The sequence below is a fragment of the Pelodiscus sinensis genome, chromosome 1 (assembly GCF_052426305.1).
Source record: "Pelodiscus sinensis isolate ZL-2025 chromosome 1, ASM5242630v1, whole genome shotgun sequence".
Classification (NCBI taxonomy): domain Eukaryota; kingdom Metazoa; phylum Chordata; order Testudines; family Trionychidae; genus Pelodiscus; species Pelodiscus sinensis.
Window position 1 is genome coordinate 321,163,502 of NC_143052.1, and position 27,334 is coordinate 321,190,835.

Below are 27,334 nucleotides of genomic sequence, written 5' to 3' on the forward strand. Positions count from 1 at the left end.
TTTTCCCGGTTATTGAGTGGGAGCTCAAGCCATTTCTGCGTTGGATGGATGGAGAGGAACTCCTAGATATTAAACCTGGCTGCTGCTGGTGCTACCTGGCAGAAGAGTAACATACAGCTTTGCAAACAATTGCTATACAAAAACAGTTACACCATAGTGTTAGCAACATCCCATCAAGTGTTAACAAAATCATAACGGGGAGGGGAGGGGGCAGGTGTTGACCAGGGAGATGGGGGGATTGGGTTGAGAGCTAAGGGGCTCCCTGGGATAGATGGGGAGAGGTTGGGCTGCAGGGGGCTAGGGTCTCCAGGAGTACATGGAGGGAGGGGCGGAGCTGCAGGTGACTAGCAATGTTCCCTCTAATTTTTCATCCATATGCAGATTTTTTTCCATCCATGTGCAGAATAATTTGTTATGTGCACTAAGGCAGCAGAAACATAAAACCTGTGGGAGCTTTGCTAATTAGCAGGGCAGCATTTGAATTTCTCCTGAGGCCCGCACAAGCAACACTGGTGGGGAGTGTCTCCCCCACAGGTAGCTGGGGAGACTGGGTTGAGGGGCCGGAGGTCTCCGCGGGCTCGCTGCGAGGCGCCGCCCGGCCGGCAGAGGGCGCTGCCGACGGAGCCTCCCGCCCCAGCCTCTCCTCTTGGCGCCGCAGCCGGCTCCTCGGCGCCGCATCATGTGGGCCAGGCCAGCCCTTGCACGGAGCCGCGGCCGCGGCCGAGTATCTCTTGGGTGGGCGCCGCCATGAGGCGCTGAGGCTGCGCGGGGAGCATCGAGCCGGCCGCAGCCTCGAGTCTCCGCCCGGCCTTGCCCCGAGCGAAGCCCCGTCCGCTGGGGCGGCGGGTCCGGCCGGCGGGAGCGCGGGGCCATGTGAAGCGGGGCGGCCGGGAGCCCGCGCCCGGAGCGAGGAGCCGCCGCCGGCCCGGAGGGGCCCCCGCGGGGGGAACATGGCGACGTCTAATCTCTTAAAGGTGCGACCCGGGCCCGCTGGCCGGGCAGGGCCTGGGGGGAGGAGCCGGGGCCCGGCCGGGGTCTCGGCTGCCGAGGTCCTGGCGGGCCCCAGGCCTTGTCGCTGCGGGGCGCGGGTGGTGGGGTCGGGGAGAGGAAATGTGGGGGAGGGGCTGGTGTGTCGGGAGAAAGGGGGAGCAGCGGAGAAGGGGGGGGAGGCCCAAGGGCCGTGCGGGGACAGACCTGAAGGCGAGCAGGGAAGGGCTTGTCTCTGAACTTGTCCGGTATTTTGTAATATACCCGGAGGGAGGGCGGCTTATAACAAATCTTCGTCTTAGTGACTGTACCGAAGGGGCCCGAGAGCGCGGATCTCTCCACTGCTGAACTTCACGTAGCCCAATTTGTCTTCGAACATCACCCTCTCTCCACCTGGTCAAATAAAATGCTGGCAAAGTATATGGTGACATATGTTAGACAGGACTCTGTTTCATTCTAGTCAGCGTTAACAAAGAATCTCTGGAAAGGTAGAAAATGATTTTTAAGAGTTTTAAATGTACAATGAATAGGTATTGTTGTAGTCACACTATTTTCAAAAGTTATTGAGAGCTGCAGTTTATCTGGAAGGAAAAAAATAACACTGAATGTGTAATATTTATGTAAGCAACATTTTTACATAGTCTAGTGTTTTCATAAGTGTTTGGTATATGATAGTAAACACAAATGAACATTGACATACGTGTATATGGATTATATTAGCCTTTGCTAGATCTTACATCTTTATCACAGTAGACACAAGTTTGGAATTGTTTGTACTGTACAAATTTTGGCTACATAAGTGTGGATGGAAAAACCTGATCTTGTTTTAAGAAGTATTTTTAGTAACTAGGGTAAAAAACTTTTTTATTAAATGGGAAACAGAGAGAGCGTCACCAGACTGCCCTGTGGTTCTCTGCAAGTCAAAGAGCTGGGAATAGAAACACTCTTGACTCTCTGTCTAAAGCCTTAAAAACTACTATACTTAAGCCAGATTAAAACAGAATTCAGATTGAAAAGGTATGAGACACTGCTAGTCAGCATATAAAATGCAACCCTCTGTGAACTGTACAATGCAGAGCCAATGCAATATACTAATGAGCATACAGTAGCACAGCTATACTGATTTACCAGTGCCACTGTAAGTTTGCTTGTGTAGCCACTCTATACTGATGGGGGAGAGATTTCCTGTTGACATAATAAAATCATTTTGAAAGAATGGTGGTAGCTATGTTGGTGGGAGAGCATCTCCTGCTGACATAGTGCTGTCTACACTAGCATTCCTGTTACTGTAACTTATGTCACTGATGCGTGTGCTTTTTTTCAAACTCCTGAGAGACATAAGCTATCCTGACAAAAGTGCTAATGTAGATATAGCTTAATCTTTCACCCCCTTCCTTCCTCCATCTCACCCCTCCCCCGCATTGTATTTGTTACAATAAAATTGTAACTCAGCTCCCTTGAGTTTGCAGTGGACACCAAGGCCAGCCAAAATCTGACCTATCCTTAATGTCAGACAATTGCTGTGTGTATCCAACACAATTCTGTGCCATTATTCCCCTTCACACTCACTGACTTCCAGTGTGTTAAGTATAAGTTTGTTGATCCAGGAATTAGTTGCAACAAATGTACCCTACAATCTAAGGAACTGGGGTAGCTGAACTAGAGGGATCAGGGATCTCTTTTTTTGGGTGGTGGGAGGGTTGTGGTAATCAGGGGTTGTAGAATCACTAGCATTGTTATTGGTAGTCTGCTTATATGGCATTCAAGTAGACATGCCCAGAAAATAAGGGAATACAACTTTCTCCACATTCTAACACTTTTGCATATTGACAAAGCTCAGCAGAAACCCCTGTCTGTATTTGTGTTCAGACTTTGCTGTGCATCTTGTCCTCTGTCCTGCATTGTGACTCTGAGGAGCTTGGAAGCCAATATTTGATATTACTGTTACACAAATAAATAACTGAAGGTGGTATCCCCTAAATAATATTTAGGACAAGAAAGAAAAGGTGTTAATACAGGCAGTCCCCGGGTTACGTACAAGATAGGGACTGTAGGTTTGTTCTTAAGTTGAATTTGTATGTAAGTTGGAACTGGTACATATTGTAGGGGATACTCTAGCCAAACATTTCTCCAGAGCTCAGTTTTATTCTCCCACACTTCACTTCCTTTAGTCCTTTATTCTCAAGCTGAGGTGTCTGCTGAGAAAAGCCATTCCGCGTCTCCCTGGTCTGCTGGGGGCGGGCGCTAGCTTCGCGTCTCCCTGGTCTGCTGGGGGGGAAGCAGCTAGTGCGGGGTTGCCTCACCCCGTTTGTAAGTAGGGATCCGATGTAAGTCGGATCCATGTAACCCGGGGACTGCCTGTATCTGGTTTGTCTTCAGAAGAGGGAGAAGGCTGAGTGGCTAAGAGTAGATGAGTTTTCGCTTCTGTTCACTAACATGTACCTTTATTCTAGTAAATGCAAGGTCTGAGTGTTTCCCTCACATTCCTTATGCATTTTCCCAGTGGTTCTTTATTCTCTTGAGAAGTTAAATGAAATACGACTTCCCCAGAAGGGCTGTGTGCTTTGATGCTGGCTGGGCATCAGGTTAGGACATAGAGCGTGGAGCTGCTGCCTCAGGCTAGCCGAGGGCTGTGCTTAAAGGGACCAGATCCCCACCCCGGACAGACAGTTCTCAGGGTTCCCCGCTTGCTTGTCTACCTCGATGAGGGACAGCAAAGCAGTCCTATCTTGGAGTGCCCTGAGTGTCCGCACTCGGCACATCACAGCACTCGGCCATCAGTCCAGATGCACTTGCCACAGGCTGCCATCTGGGGGGGGTCAATCGGGGGACTGTCAGGATCCAGGAGACCCTCCAGGAGAGCTTCCACCCCGAGGAGCCCGCAGAGCCACCCCAGTCCTCCCCATCGGGGGCTTGTACCCCATTCCTCCCTCACCTCCTTCCACTTACCCCTCCCTAGCCCCCCTTCTTGATGTAAAAAATAAAGGACACGTGTGTTCAAAAATAGAAACTCTCTTTATTTAACAAAACTGGGGGCGAGTGATTAACCTCTGGGGAGACTGGGAAAAGGAGGTGGGAGAGGGGAGGGGGAAACCTGGGAGGAGGGAGCTGGAAGGGGGAAGCCAGGGGAAGAAGGAGGAGGGGAAGTATAAAACTATGGTACGCCATATCTTCAGTACTGTGTACAGATGTGGTTTCCTCACTTCAAAAGAGATGTTTTGGCCTTGGAAAGGGTTCAGAAAAGGGCACTACAATGATTAGGGGTTTGGAACAGGTCCCATAAGGAGAGAGGCTAAAGAGACTGGGACTTTTCAGCTTAGAAAAGAGGAGACTGAGGGGGGATATGATAGAGGTCTATAAAATCATGAGTGGTGTGGAGAGGGTGCATAAAGAAAAGTTCTTTATTAGTTTCCATAATATAAGGACTAGAGGACACAATGAAATGAATGGGTAGCAGGCTTCAAACTAATAAACGAAAGTTCTTCTTCACAAAGCAAATAGTCAACCTGTGGAACTCCATGCCACAGGAGGCTGTGAAGGCTAGAACTATAACAGAGTTTAAAGAGAAGTTAGATAAAGTCATGGAAGTTGGGTCCCTGGAGTTCTATTTGCCAGGGGGTAGGAACGGTGTCCCTGGCCTCTGTTTGTGGAAGGCTGGAGATGGATGGCACAAGACAAATGGCTTGGTCATTGACTTCGGTCCATCCCCTCTGGGGTAGCTGGTGTTAGCTGCTGTCGGCAGACAGGCTACTGGGTTAGATGGACCTTTGGTCTGACCCAGTACGGCCGTTCTTATGTTCTAAGCTCAGGGCTCAGAGTCGGGGGTCTCACTGGACCACCTTGATTTTCATGCAAACCTGCTGCTGGGTTTGCATGTGGCCTTTGGTGGCCAGGCTGGCAGCTATCCTGCCGTAGACGGTCGCATTCCTGTGCCTAGTGCGGAGGTCATGGATGTTGGAGGCCTCCCCCCAAACCTGGATGAAGTCCACGATCTCCGCACTAGACCAGGCGGGCGCCTGCCTCTTGCAGCCCCGGGCAGGCTCCTGGGAGCCGCCAGCCTGGTCCCAGGAAGAGGCGGAGGGCTGGGTGGCAGCGGGTGGCAGGCTCATGCCGTGCCAGGTGCAGGGTCTGCTGGCTGGGTGCTGGCAGGCTTGCACCTGGCACAAGCACTGTAGCCAGACCATGCCCCTTGAAGGGCTCCGAGGCCGGGAGGGGGGCAGAAGAGTTTCCCTCGTTTGGCCGAGAGTGGTCACCAGGGCAAGCTGGGAAGGGCTAACCTCCAACTAGTTCGAATTAAGTGGCTACACAGCCCTTAGTTCGAACTACTTAATTCGATCTAGGCATTAGTCCTCGTAGAATGAGGTTTTCCTAGTTCGAATTAAGCGCTCCGCTAGTTCGAATTAAGCGCTCCGCTAGTTCGAATTAAGCGCTCCGCTAGTTCGAATTAAGTTCGAACTAGTGGTTTGTATGTGTAGCGCCTATGAAAGTTAATTCGAACTAACAGCTGTTAGTTCGAATTAACTTTGTAGTGTAGACATACCCCAAGAAACTTTATTTCTGCATCCGGTCTTGAGGTGACATGTACCTGGTCAATATGGAGGTATTTGAAATCCCCCAGTGTTATTGAGGGTTTTTTATTTTTATAGCTTGTCTAATCCCCCTGAGTATTTCAGTCACTATCCTGGTCAGGTGGTTGGTAATATAGCCCTATTGCTATATTCATATTATTAGAGCAAGGAATTACTATCCATAAAAATTCTATGAAACGGTTTAGTTCATTTATGATTTTTACTTTGATTCTATACTTTTTCACATATCGTGCCACTCCCCTATCAGCACAATCTGTTTTGTGCTTCCTATATATTTTATACCCTGGTATTACTGTGTCCCATTGACTATCCTCATTCCACCAAGATTTTGTGATGCCTAGATCAACATCCTCATTTAATACCAGGTACAGTGAGTCCATTTTTGGTGTGTAACGGAATTCACTCACCACTGTGGAGCTGCCTTATGGCAACATTCTGAGAATTGTCATGGGGAAGTTTGATCTCACCCTTCTTCAGTCACTTGCTTATGAACTTTCTTGCTCTTTAGGCGTTGCAGTTCTTCCTTTTCATGGCATGGCTTTTCCTCTTTGTGATTTGACCTTCTAACAAAATTTATTGCAGTTTTCCCCTTTGGTGGTATCAGTCTTACTGGATCCACTATCAGGGTGCCTTTCCACAGTCTTCTGTTTCAAGACTGTGCTCTGTGTGGATGAAAGGGGGGACTCAAGCCTGTCTGCTACTCCAAGTTCCAGATCAGGGACCATGCAATCAATTGTCAAGGTCTGCACCATCTCAACCTTTGCTGCCTTCATTGGGCTTCTTCCTAATGCAGGCTCCATTCACCACCTTGGGTGAATCCCTTCCTCAGGATCAGGAACTCAGAATTGTTGGTGCCTTCTGGATTTCGTCCTTCTCTCTTCACTAGACTGAGTGACTACAGCCCTTTTCTTCATCTGTCTTTGGTTCAGCAATCTCACTGTATGAGGCTATGAACCAACAGCTTTCTTCATTTATCCAGTGTGGGTTTTTTTAATATATTATCTTTTTTCACTTAGTCTAGTAACCTTAAAGAAATGCCTCAAGGTATGTTTTCACTATTCCTCAATATTGCTCACATTATCATAAAATATGATCAAGTTGTTTTGGTTGTGCACATATTACACAGCCCATATTTATATACAGGACTATGTAGCACTTTAAAGACTAACAAGATGGTTTATTAGATGATGAGCTTTCGTGGGCCAGACCCACTTCCTCAGATCAAATAGTGGAAGAAAATATATATATGGTGTATATATATGGTATATATGGCTGTGACTATTTTCTTCCACTATTTGATCTGAGGAAGTGGGTCTGGCCCACGAAAGCTCATCATCTAATAAACCTTCTTGTTAGTCTTTAAAGTGCTACATAGTTCTGTATTTTGTTTCAGCTACACCAGACTAACACGGCTACATTTCTATCAAATTTATATATATATATTTTAATAAGCTTAACTTATTTAAGGCACGATGACCTGTTTGCACTCAAAATGATTTCACTTTTTCGGTCATGAATTTCTATCATGATTTAGTGTTATCTTTGATTTTTGAGCATACATCATATAACCTTCATCTTTTTGTTTCCTTAGTTCATAGCTCTTGCCATTCCTTCACAGTCTGCTTTGTGATCACACTTTTAAATTCTTGTCTACTTAAGGATACCTTTCAATCTGCCACCTTATTTTTAAAGCCTATTTTGCTTCTTTGTTAGCATTTCTGAGTGTTCCCAGATGTGCGAGAATCCATTCTATTGTGGCAAATAACTAGAAATAATGCAAGCTGGTAACATTTCACTTATGTTGTTACTTCCTCTTTCCAGAACTCTTGTTTTGATTGTTACGGTGCCTGACAAAGAATCGGATAAAAATTATAGCTGCAGCTAATCACACAACTCTAATCCAGACTAGTGTCAACATTATCCCCATTAGTTCAGTTATCAGAAAAGCTGCATAATTCAACCGACTTTTAGATTTTGGAGTCTCAAGACTGGGAATGTAAGCTGTGCCCGCTTTACTCTTGTTGTCCTCTTTTGATCCATCTATTTAGACTTGACAAAGCAGGCTCCATTTTTCATGAACAAATTGACATTTCATTTGTCATAGCGTGTGCTGCTTTTTTTTTTTTTCCATACAATTTCAAAATCACAAGTTGGGGAAAATAACTGTCCGGTTGTAATTTGATTTCTCGTGACAACATTTTTATTTCTGTTTCCTTTTTACATAAATTCTTTGCCTATTTTTTTATGCTGATGAGCATCAAAGTTCTCAACAGTCCTCGTAAATCTGTTGTGTGCTGATATATTCACGATTCCCTTTTACCGTTGCCCAAAAGTTTAGGTCTAATACTTTCATCGTTAATCTCTTTAGGGTCTAACTGCAGTCCATGCACTGATGTCATTATCATTGTGCCACATGCCAGCTGCAGAATTTAGACCCGGAACATCCAGGTTTCTATGACTACAATACAGTCTCAGGCTGTGTCTAGACTACACAGTTCTTCCGGGAAAAGCACTTCTTGTCCATGAGAGGTTCAAGCTCCCAGCAGATGGAGGCTGCTCCATAGGATGCTGGAGCAACCTCTGTCCACAGGGAGCTCAGCCCCTCCCTTCACCCCGGACAGGGGCTGCTGCCACCACCCCATGCTGCTGCCTTTATTAGAGGCAGCAGCACGGAGCAGCAGGCTGGAGCTGGTCTGCGAGGGGAGACAGTTTTTGAACCATCTCCCCTTGCACGGTAGTAGGGGGTTCTCAGGAGTGTCCCCACTTCCAGGGACTAATGAATAGTCATGTAACCGCTAACATTTGAGGCAGTTACATGACTTCAATTACATGGCATCTAATAACCCTAATTTGATGTACAGTGAACACTTTAGTGAAAAGCTTTCACACATAGGTGATATGGTGTTTTTCTTTATTTTTCTGTATACGTTCATTCAAGAGCAGAGGGATTATCTTATTTCACTCATGCAGTTGTTGGGGACATTTACTATGTGGGTGAGGTATACCACATGTTGTAATAGGCATATGAAAGGCCCAGGAATCTTGAAAGGTGTGTTGTGGGGGCTGTTGGTCATTGCAACAGTGCAGATATGTTTACTGGTTTTGGTGCTGTTCTAGCAGGGTCTGCGTTCTGCTTTGTCGGATCCTGGTCCGAGGAGAACTTGGAGAGGTTGGGAAATTGTTTAAAGGCCAAATGAAGAGGTTCGGGAAAGATTTCTTTTAGAGTGTGGTCCTTATTGAATCTGGGTTGTAATTATTTATTTGCCCCATATGGATTACAGTAGAGAGAGGGTTAGGTGACCGTCCATGGGGTCCTATACATATCAAATCCTGGTAGATTGGACACAGCTTTATTTATTAGCCATATTCCTTGCACACGCATTACATCAGGCATTTTCCCCAATGCAAAGATGGCTTTCTTAACTGCATCATTAAGTTATGCACATTCCAGCTAAGGATCATTAAATCTGTTATTTAAGATGTATTATTGCTTTCATTTAACATCATGTGAAAGTGGTTTTGTGGAGCGATTGTCTATTTTTAGATATTTTTGCCTCTGATTTTAATTCTTTAAAGTTCTTCCCAGTCTGCAAGATTCAGTTAATTACTTCTATAATGAAAGCTATAAACTATTCTTTACGTACAAGTAGTATATCATCTTCCATTCCTCTCCATTTCCTCCCCGTCCAGAGATGTATTCTGTTGCCTATCTCTTCCTTGATTATTTTTCTTCCTATTTTCTTCAGTGGGTACCTTTTCAATGTGAAAAGGTATGAAATTCTGGAGTGTGGGTCGGCAGCTGCCTCCCTGGGAGCGAGGCCAGTAACCGGGAGGTACTGGCTGCCTGCCCTACTCCCAGGGAGCCAGCATGTAACTGCTAAGATTTTTAGCAGTTATGCAGTTACAGTAATAGCCGTTTTATAATATCCCTACTCTGTGCTAGCAGTTTTGCCCTGTCTCTCTCTTTTCCCCACCTCATTCAATTTTACTATGGTAAGGAAACTCTGCTGGGCTCGTGGTTCTGTCACTTTTCTGGTGATGAACAAAGATCAAATATCTAACGTAGGTCCGTCATTTTGTTTTTGATCCGGTCATTGATCACAGTTAATTGTGTTAACTTTAGAGCCTGGCAGGGATAGCAGCGTAGCACTCCAGTGGCTTGGTTCTTCTTAAAAGGAAAAGAACCAGAGAATAGTATTGTATGATGAGCTAGAGGTCTTGCTCATGGATGGACTTGTAGGTGTTTTATTCTGTTGTTCTTCTTTGTTGTGTGTCAGGCTGCTGGGGTGATCTCAGTTTAAGCAACATTTCCATAAGCATGCTGCATGCTCAGCTCTGTCATCTCATTGGATTGGCATAGTAATGTCAGTAGCCACTCCTTATACTGTACTATGATCTGAAATCAAATAAAATTTGTCTGCAGATACTTGCATGTTAGTTAGAAATAATGCTGTTTAGGTGAAGAAAAAACAGAATTAACTCCTTTACCATGTCTACCCCGAAAATGTGTCAACTTAGCTCAAGGATGTAAAAAATTCACACCTGTGAGAGATGTTAAGTTGACTTAAGTCCGTGGTCACCAACCTGTTGATCTCAATTAATTGGTTGATTGGGAGGGCTCTACTAGTCGATCATGAGACATTTGGGGCCTCCTTATTTCCCCCCATCCCCAAGAAGCCCCACTACTTACCTCCAGTGACAATGGAGGTAGTGCCGGCTTTCTGCGGGGAGGAAGGAAGTCCTGCAGCTTCTGGGGTTTCAGGAAGTGCACTGGCTGCTCCCCCTCTCCCAAACAGTTAGTGCGGTACCACAACCCAGATCTGTGGCGCACCAGGGACTTGCTGCAGGGGATGGGGGTAGGAGTCCCCAGAGGAGGTGTGCTTCCCTCCTCTGCAGGACGGGATGAATCCTGGGAGGAGGCGTGTGCCGTGGACTCCCTGCCCCCACTAGCACCCTGCCCCAGCACCCAGTAGCACCCTTCCCCAATACTATGTCCCCTGCTCCCACCAGCATAGTTGGGGCCACATTAGTGAGGATTGGGGGGGGATTCGTTGGAGTTATTTTTTTTGCATCTCACTTGTGTGGCCCCAACTGACTTTTCTGTGGGTCAGTGACCCCTGACTCAAAACAGGTTCCCCGCCCGTCTCATAAATAAAGACAATGCTGAAACTTTTTGTGTTTGACATATTTTATTTAAAAATAAAGCCTGGCCAACAAACCCCGATTTGGGGTGAAGCCCCCATCTGTCCGCAGCATCATAAGTCCTGCACACACACACCTTAGACCCTAGATCAGAGTCTATCATACACTGGAACCCTCTGTCCTGAGCCTCTCACATCCCCAAACTGCACTCCCAACATCCTCAGTCTTCTGCCACAACACTTCTGCACCATCCACATACCGCAAATCTGTGTCCTGAGCCCCTCTCATACCTCAACCCAAACTCACGCACCGTCACATCCACAAGCCTGTGGCTTGCTCAGTACCCCAACCCTCCACCTGACTGCAACACTCCCCAGCCTGGAGCCCCCTCCCTGAGCCACCGTTCCCTCCTCCACCACCTCCTGCATCCAAATTTCCACCCAGAGCTTGCACCTCTCACCCCTTCCCACACCCAAATCCCTCATTCCCACCCCAGAGGCCACACATCCTGTCTCAGTCTAGTGAGGGTACGGCTAGACTGCAGGAATCTTTCTAGGATTCCAGAGGCTTCCTGGAAAAACTCTTCCACATCCAGGGACTTGTTTGTTCTTCCGCTTTTTTTAGCGGAAGAGCAAACATGCTCTTTCAGTAACCCCTGTATTCCTTATTCCAAGAGGAATAAGGGGGCTTCAGAAAGAAGGGGTTTTGCTGACATTTGTCCCAGTCTAGACAGGCCGAATATTGGAAAAACCTCTTCCTACAGAAGAATCGGCGAAAAAAAAAAAAGCAGCAGTGTAGCTGTACCCTGAGAGTGTATAAAGGCTGGGGATAGCAAGTAATGGAGAAGAGGAGAACAGAGAAGGCAGAGCTTCAGGGAAAGGGTGGGGTCTTGGGGGAAGGATGGGGTGGTAGATCTTGGCTTGTTTTGACATTTAAAAAGTGATCTTGGGTGTAAAAAGGTTGGAGACCACTGACTTAAGTCCTGGTATAATTCTTCCATTGACCTTTCTACAGCTTCATGTGGCAGTGGATTAACTAACGTAATTTAAAAACTGTTTCCATCTGTGCAGTGTCTACACTACAGCAGCACAGCTATACTACAGTAGCTATGCCATTAAAGAGTATGTAGAGTACCCAAGCCCTCCCTCTTCGAATATGACTATCAAATCTCAGTATTCCAGTAAGTTCTGGTAGGAATCCCACAATGCAGTGCAAGATAACCCCAGAATGTAGAAGCTAGTTGATGGTACAGTGCACAATGGGAAAATCTGCTTTGAATACTGTGATCTTATTTTGAAAAAGCAGGCATCAACAAAGTGGCATGAGTATATATTTTGGGAAAATATATACCGATAAAACTTTTCCTGTGTAGACAAGGCCAGACTTTTGGTGGATGACTTCTTCTCAGGTAACTCAGCATTTTCCCCTGGTGGTGTTCATAGCTTGTCCATGCAGGGTGTAGAATAAAATTGACTTGATTATTAGTTTCCAAGTAGCAAAAGTAAAAACCACCAGCCTTGCCATTTTCACTTGGCTAATGTTTGTGAAATCAGAGATCTGCAGTAAAAGCATTGGAACTGTCAGTCAGCTGATTCAGGAACTTGCATTTGGAAGATTACTTTAACAACTGTGAAGACTAGACCCTTTATATAAATATAAGCTGCTGTCTGTCAGAAATTGATGACTGAGTGACCTAATCATCAAGGAACATACCAGGCTCCCTACTGGCAAGTGGCTTTTCCAAACCATATTCAGTCTTCCATTACTGAGGGGGCAAAGGAGAGTCTCTGCTTTTGTGTACCCATACTCTCTCTGCAGCAAAAGATTGTGTCATACTAATAGTGTCTTGTCTCAAAGCCAGCAATGAAAATTACAGAGATTTTACTAGTGATCAGAACCATACGCTTGATGCTGTATTTCTCAGGCAAAACCCTTAATTCTCTCCAGTTGGAGTTCTGTGTGCATATGATGTACAGAATTGGCCTCTTTAAAGGGAATACAATCAAATACATTTTTATAAGTGTCATTCTTTGCTCTGAAAACTTGTGCCTAATGAAGATATAGAAAACAAATGGGAAGAGGATCAAAAGTAAGTTGAAGAGGAAAAATACTTCCCTGCCATTTTAGAGGCAGGGATTTTCTGCCCTTCCTCCCCCCTTCCTAATATCATTATGGTGTGTGTGTGTGTGGGGGGGGGGGGAGGACATAACCTTTGGGTGTCTGATACACTTTAAGGACCATGGCAGATGTATTCTGCAGCAGAGTGAATCTAAACCTTCAATGAGGTCCTGGAATCCTGTACCACTTGGGTGATTGAAAGTTCTGCAGTAGTTTTCTGTGTATTTATAACAAGTATTGAAGAAAGTAAGTGACAATAAATGATACTATGGGGCGTGCCCCCTGCTCACTGTGCTTGCCAACCCTACTGTCTCTGGGAGTAGGTAGTCCCAGGTCTCACCCTCCCCAACTGCCAGGGAGGGCTGGGCCCAGTCAAGTCCTGGCTGTCCCTCTCTGCCTCCCTGCAATGTGTACTTTAGTTTGATTTCTCCCTGCCTCCATTCCTGCACTCACCATCCTCCCTAACCACTCCCCACAGCACACTGGCTATCCCCTGCCTTCATTCCTATATCTCCCTCATCCCTATCATCCCCCTTTACCACACTGCGTCCCCACATACACTCCATCCTCCTGCCCCCTCCCACGAATTTGTTGAGCTGCGTGCTCCCCCCCCCCCCCCCCCCCGGAGCTCCATCAGGCTAGGCAGCATAGCCCTGGCCACTGCCGCAGGAGCCAGAGCCTGCCCCCAGCCCAGCCTTTCTGCATGGCCCAGTCGGGGCAGCTTTGCTCTGTGGCAAGCTAGGGAGTGCAGAGTGGTTGCCCCAGAGAGCTGGAGAAGCGGCCGGTATTCAAAAGTGGCCCAGCTTGCAGAATGGCTGGGAGAGCATGCCTGAGCCAAGGTAGCACAGAGCCATGCTGTGTGGCAGGCATGTGAGCTGGGCAGGCTGGGGGTGGGGCCCAGAGGCAGGTGGCCATTAGTCCACGGGGCACGTGGGAATGGAGCCACTGTCCCCTTCCATTTTACAGAGTGGTCATGTGGTCAGGGCTCCTGCAGATGCAGAACAAGTTGTTTCTCTCTCTCTCTCTCTCTCTCTCTCTCTCTCAAAGACTCAAAAGCAGGGTCCAGAGTCAGTGCTTTGGTCAGAAATCCAGTACTTTCTCCTTGTCTCATGTCTTACTTTTTAGCAGTTGAGAATCAAAGGCAGTGTTGGGCCTCTCTGTAAGGTACTGTGCTTCCAGTTAGAAGGAAGATATTTTCTTTTGGATTGCAACTGCAGCTTTTAATGTGGATGCATATTATGTGGATCTGTGCTTGATGACCACTTGAAAAGTTCAGGCAGTACTGCTTATTTGCTCATTTAGTGGTTTTAATTTAAAGGCGTGTGTTGCGTAAGCTGTAGTATGCACATAGCCTAAGTTGTGTTGCTCAGTGGTGTGAATAAGAGGCCCTCCCTGAGCGACATAAATTATGCACACCTAAGTGCGCTAGCAGCGCTATAGCTGCGTTGCTGTAGCCATGTCTCTAGAAAGAAGAGTTCTGGTGTCCACAAAACCACTTTGAGAGAGATATTGACTGGCCACGCTGGCTTGTTTGTTTTACCAGTACCCTGGCCATGGAGCCTTGCAGCTCCTACTGGCTCCATTTCACTGTTTGCAGCAAAGGGGAGTCATGGGAAACGGCTGCACTATAGGCTTGGTGTTGATTTAATTTCCTGTGAATCAGCATGAAAGTTAAGATTTATTTTGGCCCTTACATTAACTTCCCCTAGATATGAACTTCTGAGGAGTGGTTACAAGGAGACTGTAGACACTGTTGTGTTTGTAATTGCCTCACTGTGTTGTATCAAGCCTTGAGGGCATGGCTCAAGGTTGATTTTTTATTTTTTATTTTTTATTTTTTTATTCACTCAAGTTTTCTGGAGCAGGAGTGTAGGGAGCTGTTTTGGACAGAGCCCCCTTTTTATTTAGTTCTAATTGTATGTTGCATTTAAAAATTGCATTTCCAAAATATGCTCAGATATGTTCAAGTCCTAGTTCTATTTTGTCAGTTAGCAAAAAGACTATTCATATTCCTATAGCCCAGGTGCAAAGCATGAGATTTTAAAGTTCAACTGCATTTGTTTTCTTATTTGCAAACAAGTCTGAATAGTTGTGTGTTCCTGCTTTAAAAAGCAAACAAAGTATATTCTGTTGCTATCCCTTTTAACCTTAATGGCGGAATAGACTTTTCTCCACTTATAAAAACCCCACCTTTGAACCAACACCAAACTTGTGAAATTTCAGCCCAAAACAAAATATTTTCAGAAAGTTGTAAGTATAACAACAAGTTTGTGATATCTGCAATGGCAAATCCTGTTAAACAAATTGTCAAGTCTGTTATCTTTGTCGGAGCAGTTGATCAGGACCAGAAGTGCTGACAGATGTTGAAACCTTGCCGAAGGTACAAGAAAAGATTAAGCAGGCAACTTCTGATGGCCTAACTGACTTAAGAAAATAGAACCAAGTAGAAAGAAACTTTCAGTTAATCATTTTCAAAGATACTATGTAGAATTCAAAGAGAATTCAGATTAGGGTTGGCCATTTAACCAATCAAAACCATTGTTTGGTCAAACATGGGACAAATATTGTCATGTCAAAAGGGTGAGAGATTTAAAAACACTAACTTATTAGAACAGTAACAAAAAGGTTTCCAGTGGTATTAGTCATAGATATAAATAACTATCTAATTACAAAAACAAATAACTTGTTATTTTAACTCAGGAAAACATGAAACAATGAATTTCTAAAAAATTAAAGTGAAAAATGGGAGAGTTACAAAAGAAACGAAATTTAAAAAAATGGAAAAAATACATAATAAACTGTTTTTAAAATGCACCTATGCTAGGAAGACAGCAAGCCAACTCTTTATGCATCTTTTTCTTTATCAGTTTCAGCTGCTTCATCTATGCCTTTAAGTTCATCTGTACCCCTTCCTTCCTTTTCATCTGACCAATACTGAGTTAAAATTTCATCTGCCATTTTATTCTCTAATCTTAAATTTTGATAGTTACCAACTTCATAGTGGAGCGGTAGGCCCAACCAGAGGGGAGCAGACCCGTGGCACACCGTGTGGGCAGGGGAAGGCTGGGTAGGGCCCGCTGCACTGTGCAGGGTCTGCTCTGGCCAGACCAGACACCAGTTAACTGGTTACCCCAGTAAGCATGCCGGTAAAGCAGTGCTTACCAGGTAGCTGGTTAACCCTTTATATCCCCACTAAGGAGGAACAGTCATTACAATGTCTGGAAAGATTAAATGCTTTACGAAAGGATAAATGTGCTCGGACATGCAGTATGGTAAGTCAGTCAATCTTTGCTAAAGAATTTTTGAGCTCAAACTCAAAAGAACTGTCATTTCCAATAAATGTTTTAAGCTTTGGAATAGTCTGGCTCCAGGGTTCTCAAGCTTCATTGTACGGTGCTGATAACAAAGTGCTACATGACCCCCTGAACCCTGCCGACCTGGGTAGTGGGGCCAAAGTCAGAGTCCTGTTGCTCGGTGGGGGATAGGGCAGACAAAGTGAACCCCAAGGGCTTTAGCCTGCGCTCTGCCACTCAGAGCTGAAGCCTGAGTCCTGCTGCCCAGCTTCAGCAGGCAGAAGTGGGGTTTGGGCTTTGCCCTGGGCAGTGAGGTATAGGTTTCAAACCCAGGCCCCAGGAAGTCTAATGCCAGCACTGGTGATTCCATTCAAACGGTTGCAATCCCCAGTTTGGGAGTTGCTGGTTCTTGCCTTGTTATATGTACTTCATGAGAAACAGAGATTGCTTTGTGAAGTGTCATGTGAAACTCACAGGAAATCTAGATTCCTCTGACTGCTTGGATCTACAAGAAACACGGGGGTGACTGTCAAGCTATGAAAACACCTAGCGTATGTTAATTTTTGACAGTGAAAGTGGTATGAGCTTTTTAGGGCTGGGCTGTCCTTGTATGTGTTTATTTATGGCTCAGCGGAGTGAAGTTCCAGTTTTGATTGGGGGTCCTGGATAATACTACAATAACAGTTGACAAAATTTAGTTAAATTTAGAGTTAGTTACAACTACATTTCATGTACTCTCTAGCACAGGGCTGGGGAACCTCAGCTTGCCTGGATGCCCACGAGGCTCATGTCTCTCTCCTCCCCCGTCCCCCAGCATTGGAAAGCCCACATTGGTGCTCCAGCCCCACTGCCTTTTCCCTGGGGCTGGAGTGCACAAAATCTAGTAGGCTGGGCTCCCCATGACTTTGGTGTGCAAGAGGAATGTCTTTCTCCTTCTCAGTTGGGGGGCTAAAGTGAGGAGGTTTTTCCCCTCACTTCTCACATGTGTGGATAGTCTGAGTGCATATTTCCTCTAAAGAATGTTGGAATTCAAACATTAGGAAACATAGGTCAGTTAGAGATCAGATTGTACTTCTTAAATTAGATAATTAACATATAGCTTTGTTTCATAAAATTTAATGTAATTTTTAAAAAAGCCATATCAAGTGACATACAGAATAAAGTTTATAGTAATGAATAATTAAAATACATATGAAACATTCCCAATTGCCATTCTCGTATAACTAAAATGCATGACCATGATGTATTCTAAATACAATACAGAATTTGTAGGTGCACATGATGATTTTCAAAAAAGAAAAAAGTTGAAGTCTCTGCCTTGAAAAACTTAGTTAAATTTGAATATTGTAGATATGACAATTCAAATAGAAGGCTATATGAGACATCTATAACAAGATCATATTATTTATTGAAGTACAATCCATCAGACTGTAATTTTAAATCACAAAATTAAGATTTTATGTATTAAACGTGTTAAACATAAATTGCTATGTATCAAAATTTTAAATGTACAGATTTGGAAGACGTTTTTTGTCTATTCTGTAAAATAGGTCATCTCTCTTAACTCTTAGAACTAACTGAACTTTTTAAAAGTTTGTCAATTTTATTCAAAATTGAGTGTTAATTTGTTTATTTAGCTTTTGGTTATAGTAGTCCTTAATGTGAAGTAAAAGGAAGTATTAGAAAATGTGGAAGCTCTCAAACTATCCTAATTAACTTAGAGGTTCAGTTTTACTTGGTCTACATTTAAATTATGCTTTTTGTTTCTTCTTTAAAGAATAAAGGTTCACTTCAGTTTGAAGACAAATGGGATTTCATGCGCCCAATTGTTCTGAAGCTGTTACGCCAGGAATCTGTCACAAAACAGCAGTGGTTTGATCTGTTTTCGTAAGTGATTTTTTTTTTTAAACTTCCAGTTCTTGGGTAATAAGATGGAAATAAAACTATTTCTATTAGTATTTGTAATGCAGAAGTCAAATACAGTAGAGTTACTATTTAATGAAGCCAAGCTAACTAGTAGTTTTGTTATCCGTTTTATCTTCATCTATTTCCACATGGCCATGCTGTATCTGCTTCTCTTAAATACAGTTTTATAAAGGTGTCTTATTGTGATACATGCCTCCACACAAAAAAAGCACAACTTTCTTATTGTTTTTTTTATACTTTTGTTCTACTGCAGCTGAAGATAAACTTCTTTTGTACCCTCCTGCAATTAAGGATTAGATATTTTATAGTGGTTTGACAATAACGTCCGCATATATGGTCTTCAGGCAGTGTTACTCTGACAATAAATGTATGTGGAAAGGGCTAGAAAACATGACCTATGAGGGAAGATTGAAAGAATTGGGTTTGTTTAGTATGGAAAAGAGAAGACTGAGAGGGGACATAACAGCTTTCAAGTCTCTAAAAGGTTATTACAAGGAACAGGGAGAAAAATTATTCTGCTTAACATCTCGTCCTATCATGAGAAGCTATGGTCTTAAATTACTGCTGGAATTAGGGGTATAAAAGGTTAACTAGTTACCTGATAAGTATTAGGCTTACTACAATGCTTACTAGGTAACTGGTTAACCAGGCTGCCAGCTGCATTAAGCTGGGTGGCGGGAACCCAGACAGGTCAGGGCAGCAGGCGGTGCCACCGCTACCCTGGGTGGGGGTGGGCAGGACTTCAGCCACACTGGGAGTCCCATGGCCTAGTGAGACCCCTGCCCTGCACCAGCCCACCAGTGGTTAACTGTCTAAACAATATAGTTGTAATAGTTTAATTGCTGTTTTGAATAGTTACATTCGTATTAGGGGTTTGGAATTGGTGCCATATGAAGAGAGATTTAAAAAATTGGGACTTTTCAGCTTAGAAAAGAGGTAACTAAGGGGGATTATGTTAGAAGTCTATAAAATCATAACAAGTATGGAGAAAATGAATAAGGAAAAGTTATTTACTTGTTCCCATAACATAAGAACTAGGGGTTAACAGATGAAATTAATGGGTAGTTGGTTGAAAAGAAACAAAAGGAAGTATTTCTTCATGCAATGCACAGTCAACCTGTGGAACTCCTTGCCAGATGATGTTGTGAAGACCAGGACTTTATGGTTCAAAAAACAACTAGATAAATTCATGGAGGATAGGTCCATCAATGCTTATTAGGCAGGATGGGTAGAAAGGGTATCCTTAGCCTCTGTTTGTCAGATGCTGGGAATGGGTGATAAGGAATGGATCACTTGATGATTACTTCTTCTTTTCGCTCCCTCTGGGGCTTCTGGCATTGGCCACTGTTACGAGACAGGACACTGAGCTAGATGGACCTTTGGTCTGATCCAGTATGTCCGTTCTTATGTTCTAATGTGGATTCTTCATAATGGAGATTTTTAAGAGCAGGTTAGACAATTAAATTTTTTGGGATGGTTGAGTTGGTGCTTAGTCCTGCTATGAGTGCAGGGGGCTGGACTTGATGACTTCTTGAGGTTCCTTCTATTTCTATAATTCTTTGACTGATTCTATGATTCAGAGAGAGATCTCTCTTGTACTGCTCTTTCAGAAAGTGGTGATAATCTACTCTAGTCATTCTGCTGATGTTTTTCCATGTCTGTCTGCCACTGCTGTTAATCCTTCTTCAGAAGTTCCATGTCAAAAGATCAACTCAAATTTTCTTAAGAGATCCATCTGTTTATTTTGGTACTAAGTGAATGTATTTTGCTGTTTCCAAAAGAAGTGTATTTTATATGTCAGTGAATCTGTTATGCTACAGCACATTGGTGTTTTAAAGCTTGCTATGACTATTTCTTGTCAAGTCTGCTACATGAGCAATCTTAATCTAATTTATGGTCATCCAGGAAATTTACAAGACAGTTTTTCTTTGAATGCATAATATGGCATTGCTTAGATTTGACCTCTAGGTATTAATTACAACTTTATCTGTCAGTGTTATAAAACCCATTTCCAAGAGATGGTTGACAAACAATTTCTTAAATTATTCCCCAAATAAAGTGAAATTACATTCTCGTTTTGTTTTGAGAGGTATCATTTCTCCCTACATAAAATCTTTATTAAAGCCCCCAAAATTACCTTCTTTGATATTCAGCAACTAAATTGCTTTTTACTCTCTATGCGGTGCCCAGCACAGAGGGCCTTGAATCCTGGTTGGGGCCACTAAGACTAAAGTGATTCAAATAATTAGCATTAATTTATCACTCTGTGTGGAGGAACTAGTAGCTTTAGAACAAATTACGGTAATAGTTTTAGAAGTTGGAATTCCCACCATGGTGCGCAAAGGAGCAGATTCAAGAGTATTGATACTTATATGCTGAATATCTTAAGAAATTAAAATGTGGGTGAGTAGGTCTTTCTCTTGCCTGAGTACAGTAGAATCTCAGAATTGTGAACATCAAGAAAGAAGGTTGTTCATAACTCTGAAATGTTTGTAACTCTGAATACAACGTTATGGTTGTTCTTTGAAAATTTTTCAACTGAATGTTCATTTAATACAGCTTTGAAATTTTACTATGCAGAAGAAAAAATAATTTCAGTGAAACGTTTACAAAAACAATTTTCTTACCTTGTGTACAGGGTCCAATGTCAGTGGGAGGTCACTCTGACTCCCTAGAGTGCCCCGCCAGAGGGCAGTTGCAGTGCCGTAGTTGCCAACAAATTTGCGTGGCATGCCTCAGCCTAGCCGTGGGCTGAGCGACAGGGTATAAGGCCCAGCCTAACGTGTAGCCTGGGCTAACAGTTTATAAGTCCCAGCCCTGGCTCAGGGTGGGCCGGGTAGAGAAGTGTTTTACACAAACAATTCAACAGTTTAGAGCTTCGGCCCGGTCGCAGCCAGGCAGGGGACAGGTCTCCTCATTGGCAGAGAGCTGACAAGCGCAGGGCTTTTTGCCCCACAGAGAATTTGCCACCCAAGGGAAGGAATGGCAGGGGGAAGTGTCAGGCTCCTCTCTGCATTTCAAAGCGTCAGCAGGGGCCCCAGCTGATCCTGGGTGCCATGCGGCAAAATGCGACATTTCAAACTGGCAGCACACAGAAAGACTGGGCTCAGCTGGGGACTCTCCAGCTGATCCTGGGCTCCACACGGTGCACACTGTCACTTTGAAATGCTGTGAGGAACCAGACACTGGGCTCCCTTTGGCATTCAAAGTAGCAGCACCACTCGGAGCAGCTGACCCTGGGCTCCATGTGCTGATGCCACTTTGAAGTACCCCGTCTTCTTTCCCCATCCCTCTTGCTGCCTCAATCTCAGAGGCGGCGGGGGAAGTGTGACTAGTCGCCTATCCTGTCGACTATCTGATAATTGTTTGCTTATCACATAGTCAACTAGTCCTTCACATCCCCAGTGTGTACCAAATGATAGTTTTTCAATATTTAGAGAAGCTGTGGAGACTATTTTACTTGCTGGGAGCGTCAGACATTAGCTGAGGAAAGACTCGGGAAATCTAGGCTCATTTCCCAGCTCTAACACAGTTACTGCATGACATTGGCCAAGTCATTTCAGCCTGCTCGGTTTCAACTTTCATATCTGTATAATGGGGATACTTCCCTACATTGAATCACTTTAGGTTTATGAATTTATTTTTTGAGTTTATTTTTGGCAATTTGAGTTTATGTAGCTATCAATAATTGGGAGGTTGGGGACTTTCTCTTTTTATATACTATAATGAATAATATGTATTAAACTGTATACATTACTCATTACAGAGTTTATATATCCTACTGAGTAATCTGTATTGTTTTCTAGTGCACTTTAAAATACTACTGTTTCAAAAGCACTACATTAAAATGCACTAGGGAATCTGTAGTGCTTACCATCTTGACCAATAAACATGCAACACTTAGTATTTCAGAAATCACAACTATATAGACTGCATTACTGCTCTGTGTAGACAAGCCCTCAAATATAAGTACCCAGCTGGTGTGCTTTGGATCCACAGCTATTATTTTATTTTATTCCTTTTTGTATCGGGTGTTTATCAGATAAACATAAAATCAGTAGCCCTAAATATTGTATTATACATATCAAAATAATTTATGAAGGGCTTTTAGGAAAGAGAAGTATGTGCCCTCATTCACAGTCACTTTGTTGGTGGGTTTAATGTTTAGTATGTAAAATTTCACGTGCTTCCTTTAAAGAACTACTTAAATTATAACTGTTTAGACTTTATACATTTCTGCATTAAATTTGAAGAGAAATTCTTACTGAAAGATGCATAAACTGTTTTCTAGGGATGTGCATGCAGTTTGCTTGTGGGATGACAAAGGTCCAGCAAAAATCCATCAAGCTTTGAAAGAGGACATCCTTGATTTCATTAAACAAGCACAGGCAGTAAGTACTCAACCTTCAATAATTTTTCACTGTCCTTTAAAACATAAAAGTATAACTGTAAATCTCTTTGGATCCCAAACATGATTTGTTCCAGTAATTTCTAATGCAATGAAAAATTGCCATTTAGGTATTGGTGGACCTTGTTTTAAATGTCACAAGTATATTGAAAACTTTTTGTTAACAATAATTTTATTCTGAGTGTTTACCTTGGCCAAAAAAGTTAAGTACTTCTCAATCTGCTCTTGAGTATAAAGAGGTAGTAATTGTTATATACTGTCCAGGAGATTTGGTCATTATTTTTGTGCATCCATTGTTTAAAAGGGACCCTCCTTGGAAATAATCTTTCTCAACACTTGTCTCTTTGACTTCTAAATAAAAGCATTTACTACTGAAACTGACTTGAGGAATAGTTAAGCATTAAAGTCGTCTCTCTTGTATGATTAGAGAGAGAGTGAGATGGAAAAGGAATAGTAAAACCCTCTTTATAGTTCTGTTTTTTCATTCTGGGGATTGTGAGCTGCAAGCAGTCTTGTTTGCTGCAGAAATAGCTAGAATATTCTAAATTTAGCAGGCATTAAAGGTCTCTTTGCTGATTTAAAAAGATGAGATCAAATCTATGATGTCTTAAATATTTTCCAAAAATTAAAAATATTTGTTTGACTATTAACTGTCAGATTGCTAAAGCCAGAATTTGGGTTCTATAAGAAAATGTCTGGAAATAAAGTTTAACTTTTAAAAGCAAGGAAAGAAAGTTTATTAATTGTTTTAGCTGGCTTCGGCACTCCTTTAGCGTATTCATGGTTTTGCTTAAGAGGTGGTCAAACACAGAGTCTTCCAACAGAATATTAGAGAGTTACCAACTTGACAAGTTCCATAGGCCATTTGTATTTCAGTAGCTTTGATCTACCATTGACTTGACACCTAGTTTTGAGAGTTTTATTCTAAAAAACATTGTTGCATGCTCCATAAGAGTTTTTGTAGAAAGTTTAAAGGTGTACAAACACAAAAATTTGGAAAAGAAAAATAAATCTAATGTGTTCCTAGAAACTCTTAAACACCATAAGGGGCCTTTTACTCAAACAAAGCACTTTTATATCTAGGCTGGGATGCAGCTGACTATCCCTATCTGGCAAAGCTCTTACACATGCTGATGTCCCATTGACTTTATTGGTACTTACACATAAGCTTAAACAATTTGTTGAATTGGGGCCATAGGCATGATCTGTACTAGTTGCTGTTTCTGTAAACTTATGTTTTTGCAGTGTCTAGCACAGAATGCCTAAATTGTTTGTCACGTGTAGGACATACTTAGTGAAGCTTAAATAAAGTTCAGGTGTCTGGAGCCAGATCAGTAGATCACTAGATCAGCTTTTTACTGCATATAAGGTAAAATACAGTCTTTGTTAAATTTTCCTGCATAGACTGGCTACACTGATATAATTTCCATGTGGACATTTATTCTGGTGTAAGAATAAATAAACCAAGAAAAGCCAAACTTTGTCACAGGCAGCGTAATCTAACCCCCAAAAAATCCATTCAAACCAGAATCAGAATGGTTACAGAGAAATTATATTGCCTTAAATTCAAACCTTAGGTTATACCAAAAATACTTCTATCATGTCAACAAAGCCTTCTGTTGTTTATGTAAAAACTTGTTTACAAATGAGCTGCTCTTTTCTTCCAGAGAGTACTGAGTCATCAAGATGATACAGCATTACTAAAAGCATACATAGTAGAATGGCGGAAATTCTTTACACAGTGTGATATTTTGCCCAAACCATTTTGTCAACTAGAAATAACTTTAATGGGTAAGCAGGGCAGCAATAAAAAATCCAATGTAGAAGACAGTATTGTTCGAAAGGTAAGTGACACTTCCTGGTCAATTTTATAACAATGTAAAAGATTTAGTTTTTTATAGTATTGATTGCAATCGACAGCAGAAGGATGAAATTGCACTAATCTTACAGTGTTGGAGTATCACTTTGCAATTTTTACTCTTCTTCCCATAATTTTCCTCTGCCACTTACTCAATAGTTCTATAACTCAGACAGTTTCCTTCATCTGTTTAGAACAGCTCCCTATGTTTTTAAATAGTTGTAGATCTCTGTAAAATGATTTATTTAACAAGAAATACTTCTGATATTTCTCCTTTTGTGCCTGATATGCAGGAAGTCAATGGGCTTGCATTTACTGGCCCAGTGAGTAAATAATGTCTTACAGATGAAGCTTAGTCAGTATTTAGCAAGGAGCCAGACAAGTGTAATTCAGGGCTCTGAAGGGAGCTATTTAAAGGCAATCCCTAGTGTTCCATGTAGGACATTTCCCCACCCTTTCAGAAGAAAGGGACTTTATACTTTTAAATGGCACAGAATTTGCTGTGACCATCAGATGCAAAAACTACACAGAATTGCAAATGAGAGCTGATCTGTCAAATGACTGGAGGAAATTATTAGTATAAACTAACAGAGGTTGCACATACTGTTTATATTTGCTTTGTTGTTGTTGCTACTCAAGATAATGCTGATCATGTTTTAAGCATCTATTAACTTGTTTCCCTGGAATTTCTATTGATTTTTTTAATGCAATTTAAAGAGTACATTGAGATGATAGCTAAAAATACCGAGTAACAGTCTTTGCGGAAAAGAAACACGTCTTCCTTATCTCCATTTTCTATAGATCTCTTAGCCAGTATTATTGTTACTTTGAAAATTGTAAGTTGGAAGACTGTTGTGTGGAGTGCTTGAACTATGATCATGCATTTTAGCGCTCTAAAAATGAATCATTTTGTTTTGAGTAGCAGCCCCAAAACGTCACTATTCTTTGTCTTCTAAATTAAATTTTGTTTGGACGTGCTTTGCTAAAATCTCAGATAAGTGGTTTACCTACTATACATCTTTACTAGAAATCATTTTAGAGTTGATTGTTAGCACAGTGTGATGAGCTCATTTAGAGATCTCTAGCTTTGCTGACTTTCCAGGGGTTACAAAAATAAGCATTTATTCATTTTGAGTGAGTGGGTCCTCCCCAGTTCCTGGAGGTGACAATTAGTGCTGTGTTAAAGCTCACAAGTTGTTCTTGGATGAATCCTTGTACATCAAAATAGAAAGTTAAATGTTTAATCTGCCTACTCTGAAGAGAAATTTTAAAAGATCATTTTCTTAAATATGAAAGGAGAGCTAAACTAAAGAAACACAATTTAAGAAAATCCTTTATTTTAATTACACTCATTATTTGCTGTCTTCTGGGCATTCAATTCTGACAAGTCTGAGTCTAGAGTGTTTAAAAGTAAAACATTGAAGTTAAGTCAGGGCAGAGTTTGGCTTCATAAAGAAGCTTAAGCTAACAGGTGTCTTTATGTGCCTTAAATTTTCCAAACACTCTTCTGCATTTCATTAGGTACCCACTATAGTAAATTATATGATGCATAGAAATGGAAATGTTTATCTTTATCAAACTTGCCAAAAATTAGGCTCCTAGAAATCATTGTTGGAGTCACTGAAAGACTAGACTGTTTACAGTCATCTTTCAAAAATAAACTTATTCTAATACCTTTTACAGTTATGAAAGTGAAAAACAAAACTCTAATCTCAGGGAAGCAGTTGGTGCACTTAAAAACTTAACAACACAACAGTTAATATAAAGCACAGAGGTATTATACACTAACAAAGCCAGAGCTTAGAATATGAAATTTTAGGCATTCTCTTTACACAAAAAAGATCTAGAATTTAAGATTTTTTTTTAGGCTTTTTCCTTCTAATTTAAAAATGACCAATATGCCATTAATATATATGCTTCAAGCTGTACAGGTTAGACATCTCTTATCTGGCACCTTTGGAACCAGACCGGTCCCAAACCAGGATATTTTCCAGACAATAGATGGTTCCCTGCCATAGCTGCCAACTCTGCCAGCTGAGGGGATGGAGGGGGAGGCAGCGGGATTCCCTCCAGCCACTGCCAGGCTGATTGCTGGGTCGCTGACCCCACTGCTGCTGCCCTAGGCAGACTACCTGCTGGGCTCCAGCAGTCCGCGCTGCCATAGGCTCCAGCCCCATGCTACCATGGGCTGCCAGGCTCTGGCTCTGGTTGGACTACCAGGGGCTCAGGCTCTGGTCCCAGCCCCCGCGGTAGCCTGCAGGCTCTGGCCCCACTTCTATGGGCTGACTGGGGTTCCAGCCCCACGCTGCTATAGGATTGGGGCTTTCTCCATCCCCAGACTTGGTCCCTTTGCCACAGGCTGCCAGGAGTGTGGGCTCCGGCTTCACTGCAGCCCATAGTCTCTAGCCCTGCTTCCATGGGCTGCTTGGGGCTCTGGCCATGGGCTGTCGCTGGCCTGATCCTGTACTGCTGGAGGCTGCCCCAATCTGGTCCCAGTGCCGCAGGCTGTTGGAGGTTGCCACCAGCTTCTGCCCTGTCCTGCTGCTTCAACCCAGACCCTCCTGGATAGCCCTCCTGCCACCTGATGTAATCAGAGAATTCTGGTTTTGGGAGGTGAAGCCTGTAGAATTATTAAATGGCTAGCAGTGCTTGGTTCCATACAAATATGACTTCTACAAGGGAGTTTTCTGTGGTGTTCAGATGCAACACATTGGTCTGACTTTGAGGTGTGGCACAAAAATCTTTAGAGGTCTTGCTGCTTGCCCAAACCAACTGAAAGGACAGTTGTCCAATAAAAGGATAATGAGACCTTTATCTCATGATAGCCAGTTTTAAGTGGGGCAACAGCATTGACTAAAACTGCTTGTTGCAATACCCAGGTAACTTACTGATTATTCTGTGAATACAATGTAAAAATAAAGTGATCACAGAGCATTGTATGTCAGTAATTTAATATATCTGTCTGAAAGTTGAAGGCAATCCAACAATTATTTACTTTGCTTTACATAACCGT

General features: G+C 42.8%; 1 protein-coding gene across 1 annotated transcript in view; it reads left to right on the forward strand.

Moving 5' to 3' along the window:
* The first annotated feature begins 678 nt into the window (after window positions 1–678).
* The window catches only part of CUL5 (cullin 5), a 73,254-nt gene continuing 46,598 nt past the window's right edge, over window positions 679–27,334 (forward strand). The window contains exons 1-4 of the mRNA XM_089775702.1: window positions 679–974; window positions 17,907–18,016; window positions 22,347–22,446; window positions 24,131–24,307. Coding sequence (XP_089631828.1) covers window positions 951–974; window positions 17,907–18,016; window positions 22,347–22,446; window positions 24,131–24,307 — 411 coding nt within the window. The 5' untranslated portion in view covers window positions 679–950. The remainder of the gene's footprint in view (window positions 975–17,906; window positions 18,017–22,346; window positions 22,447–24,130; window positions 24,308–27,334) is intronic.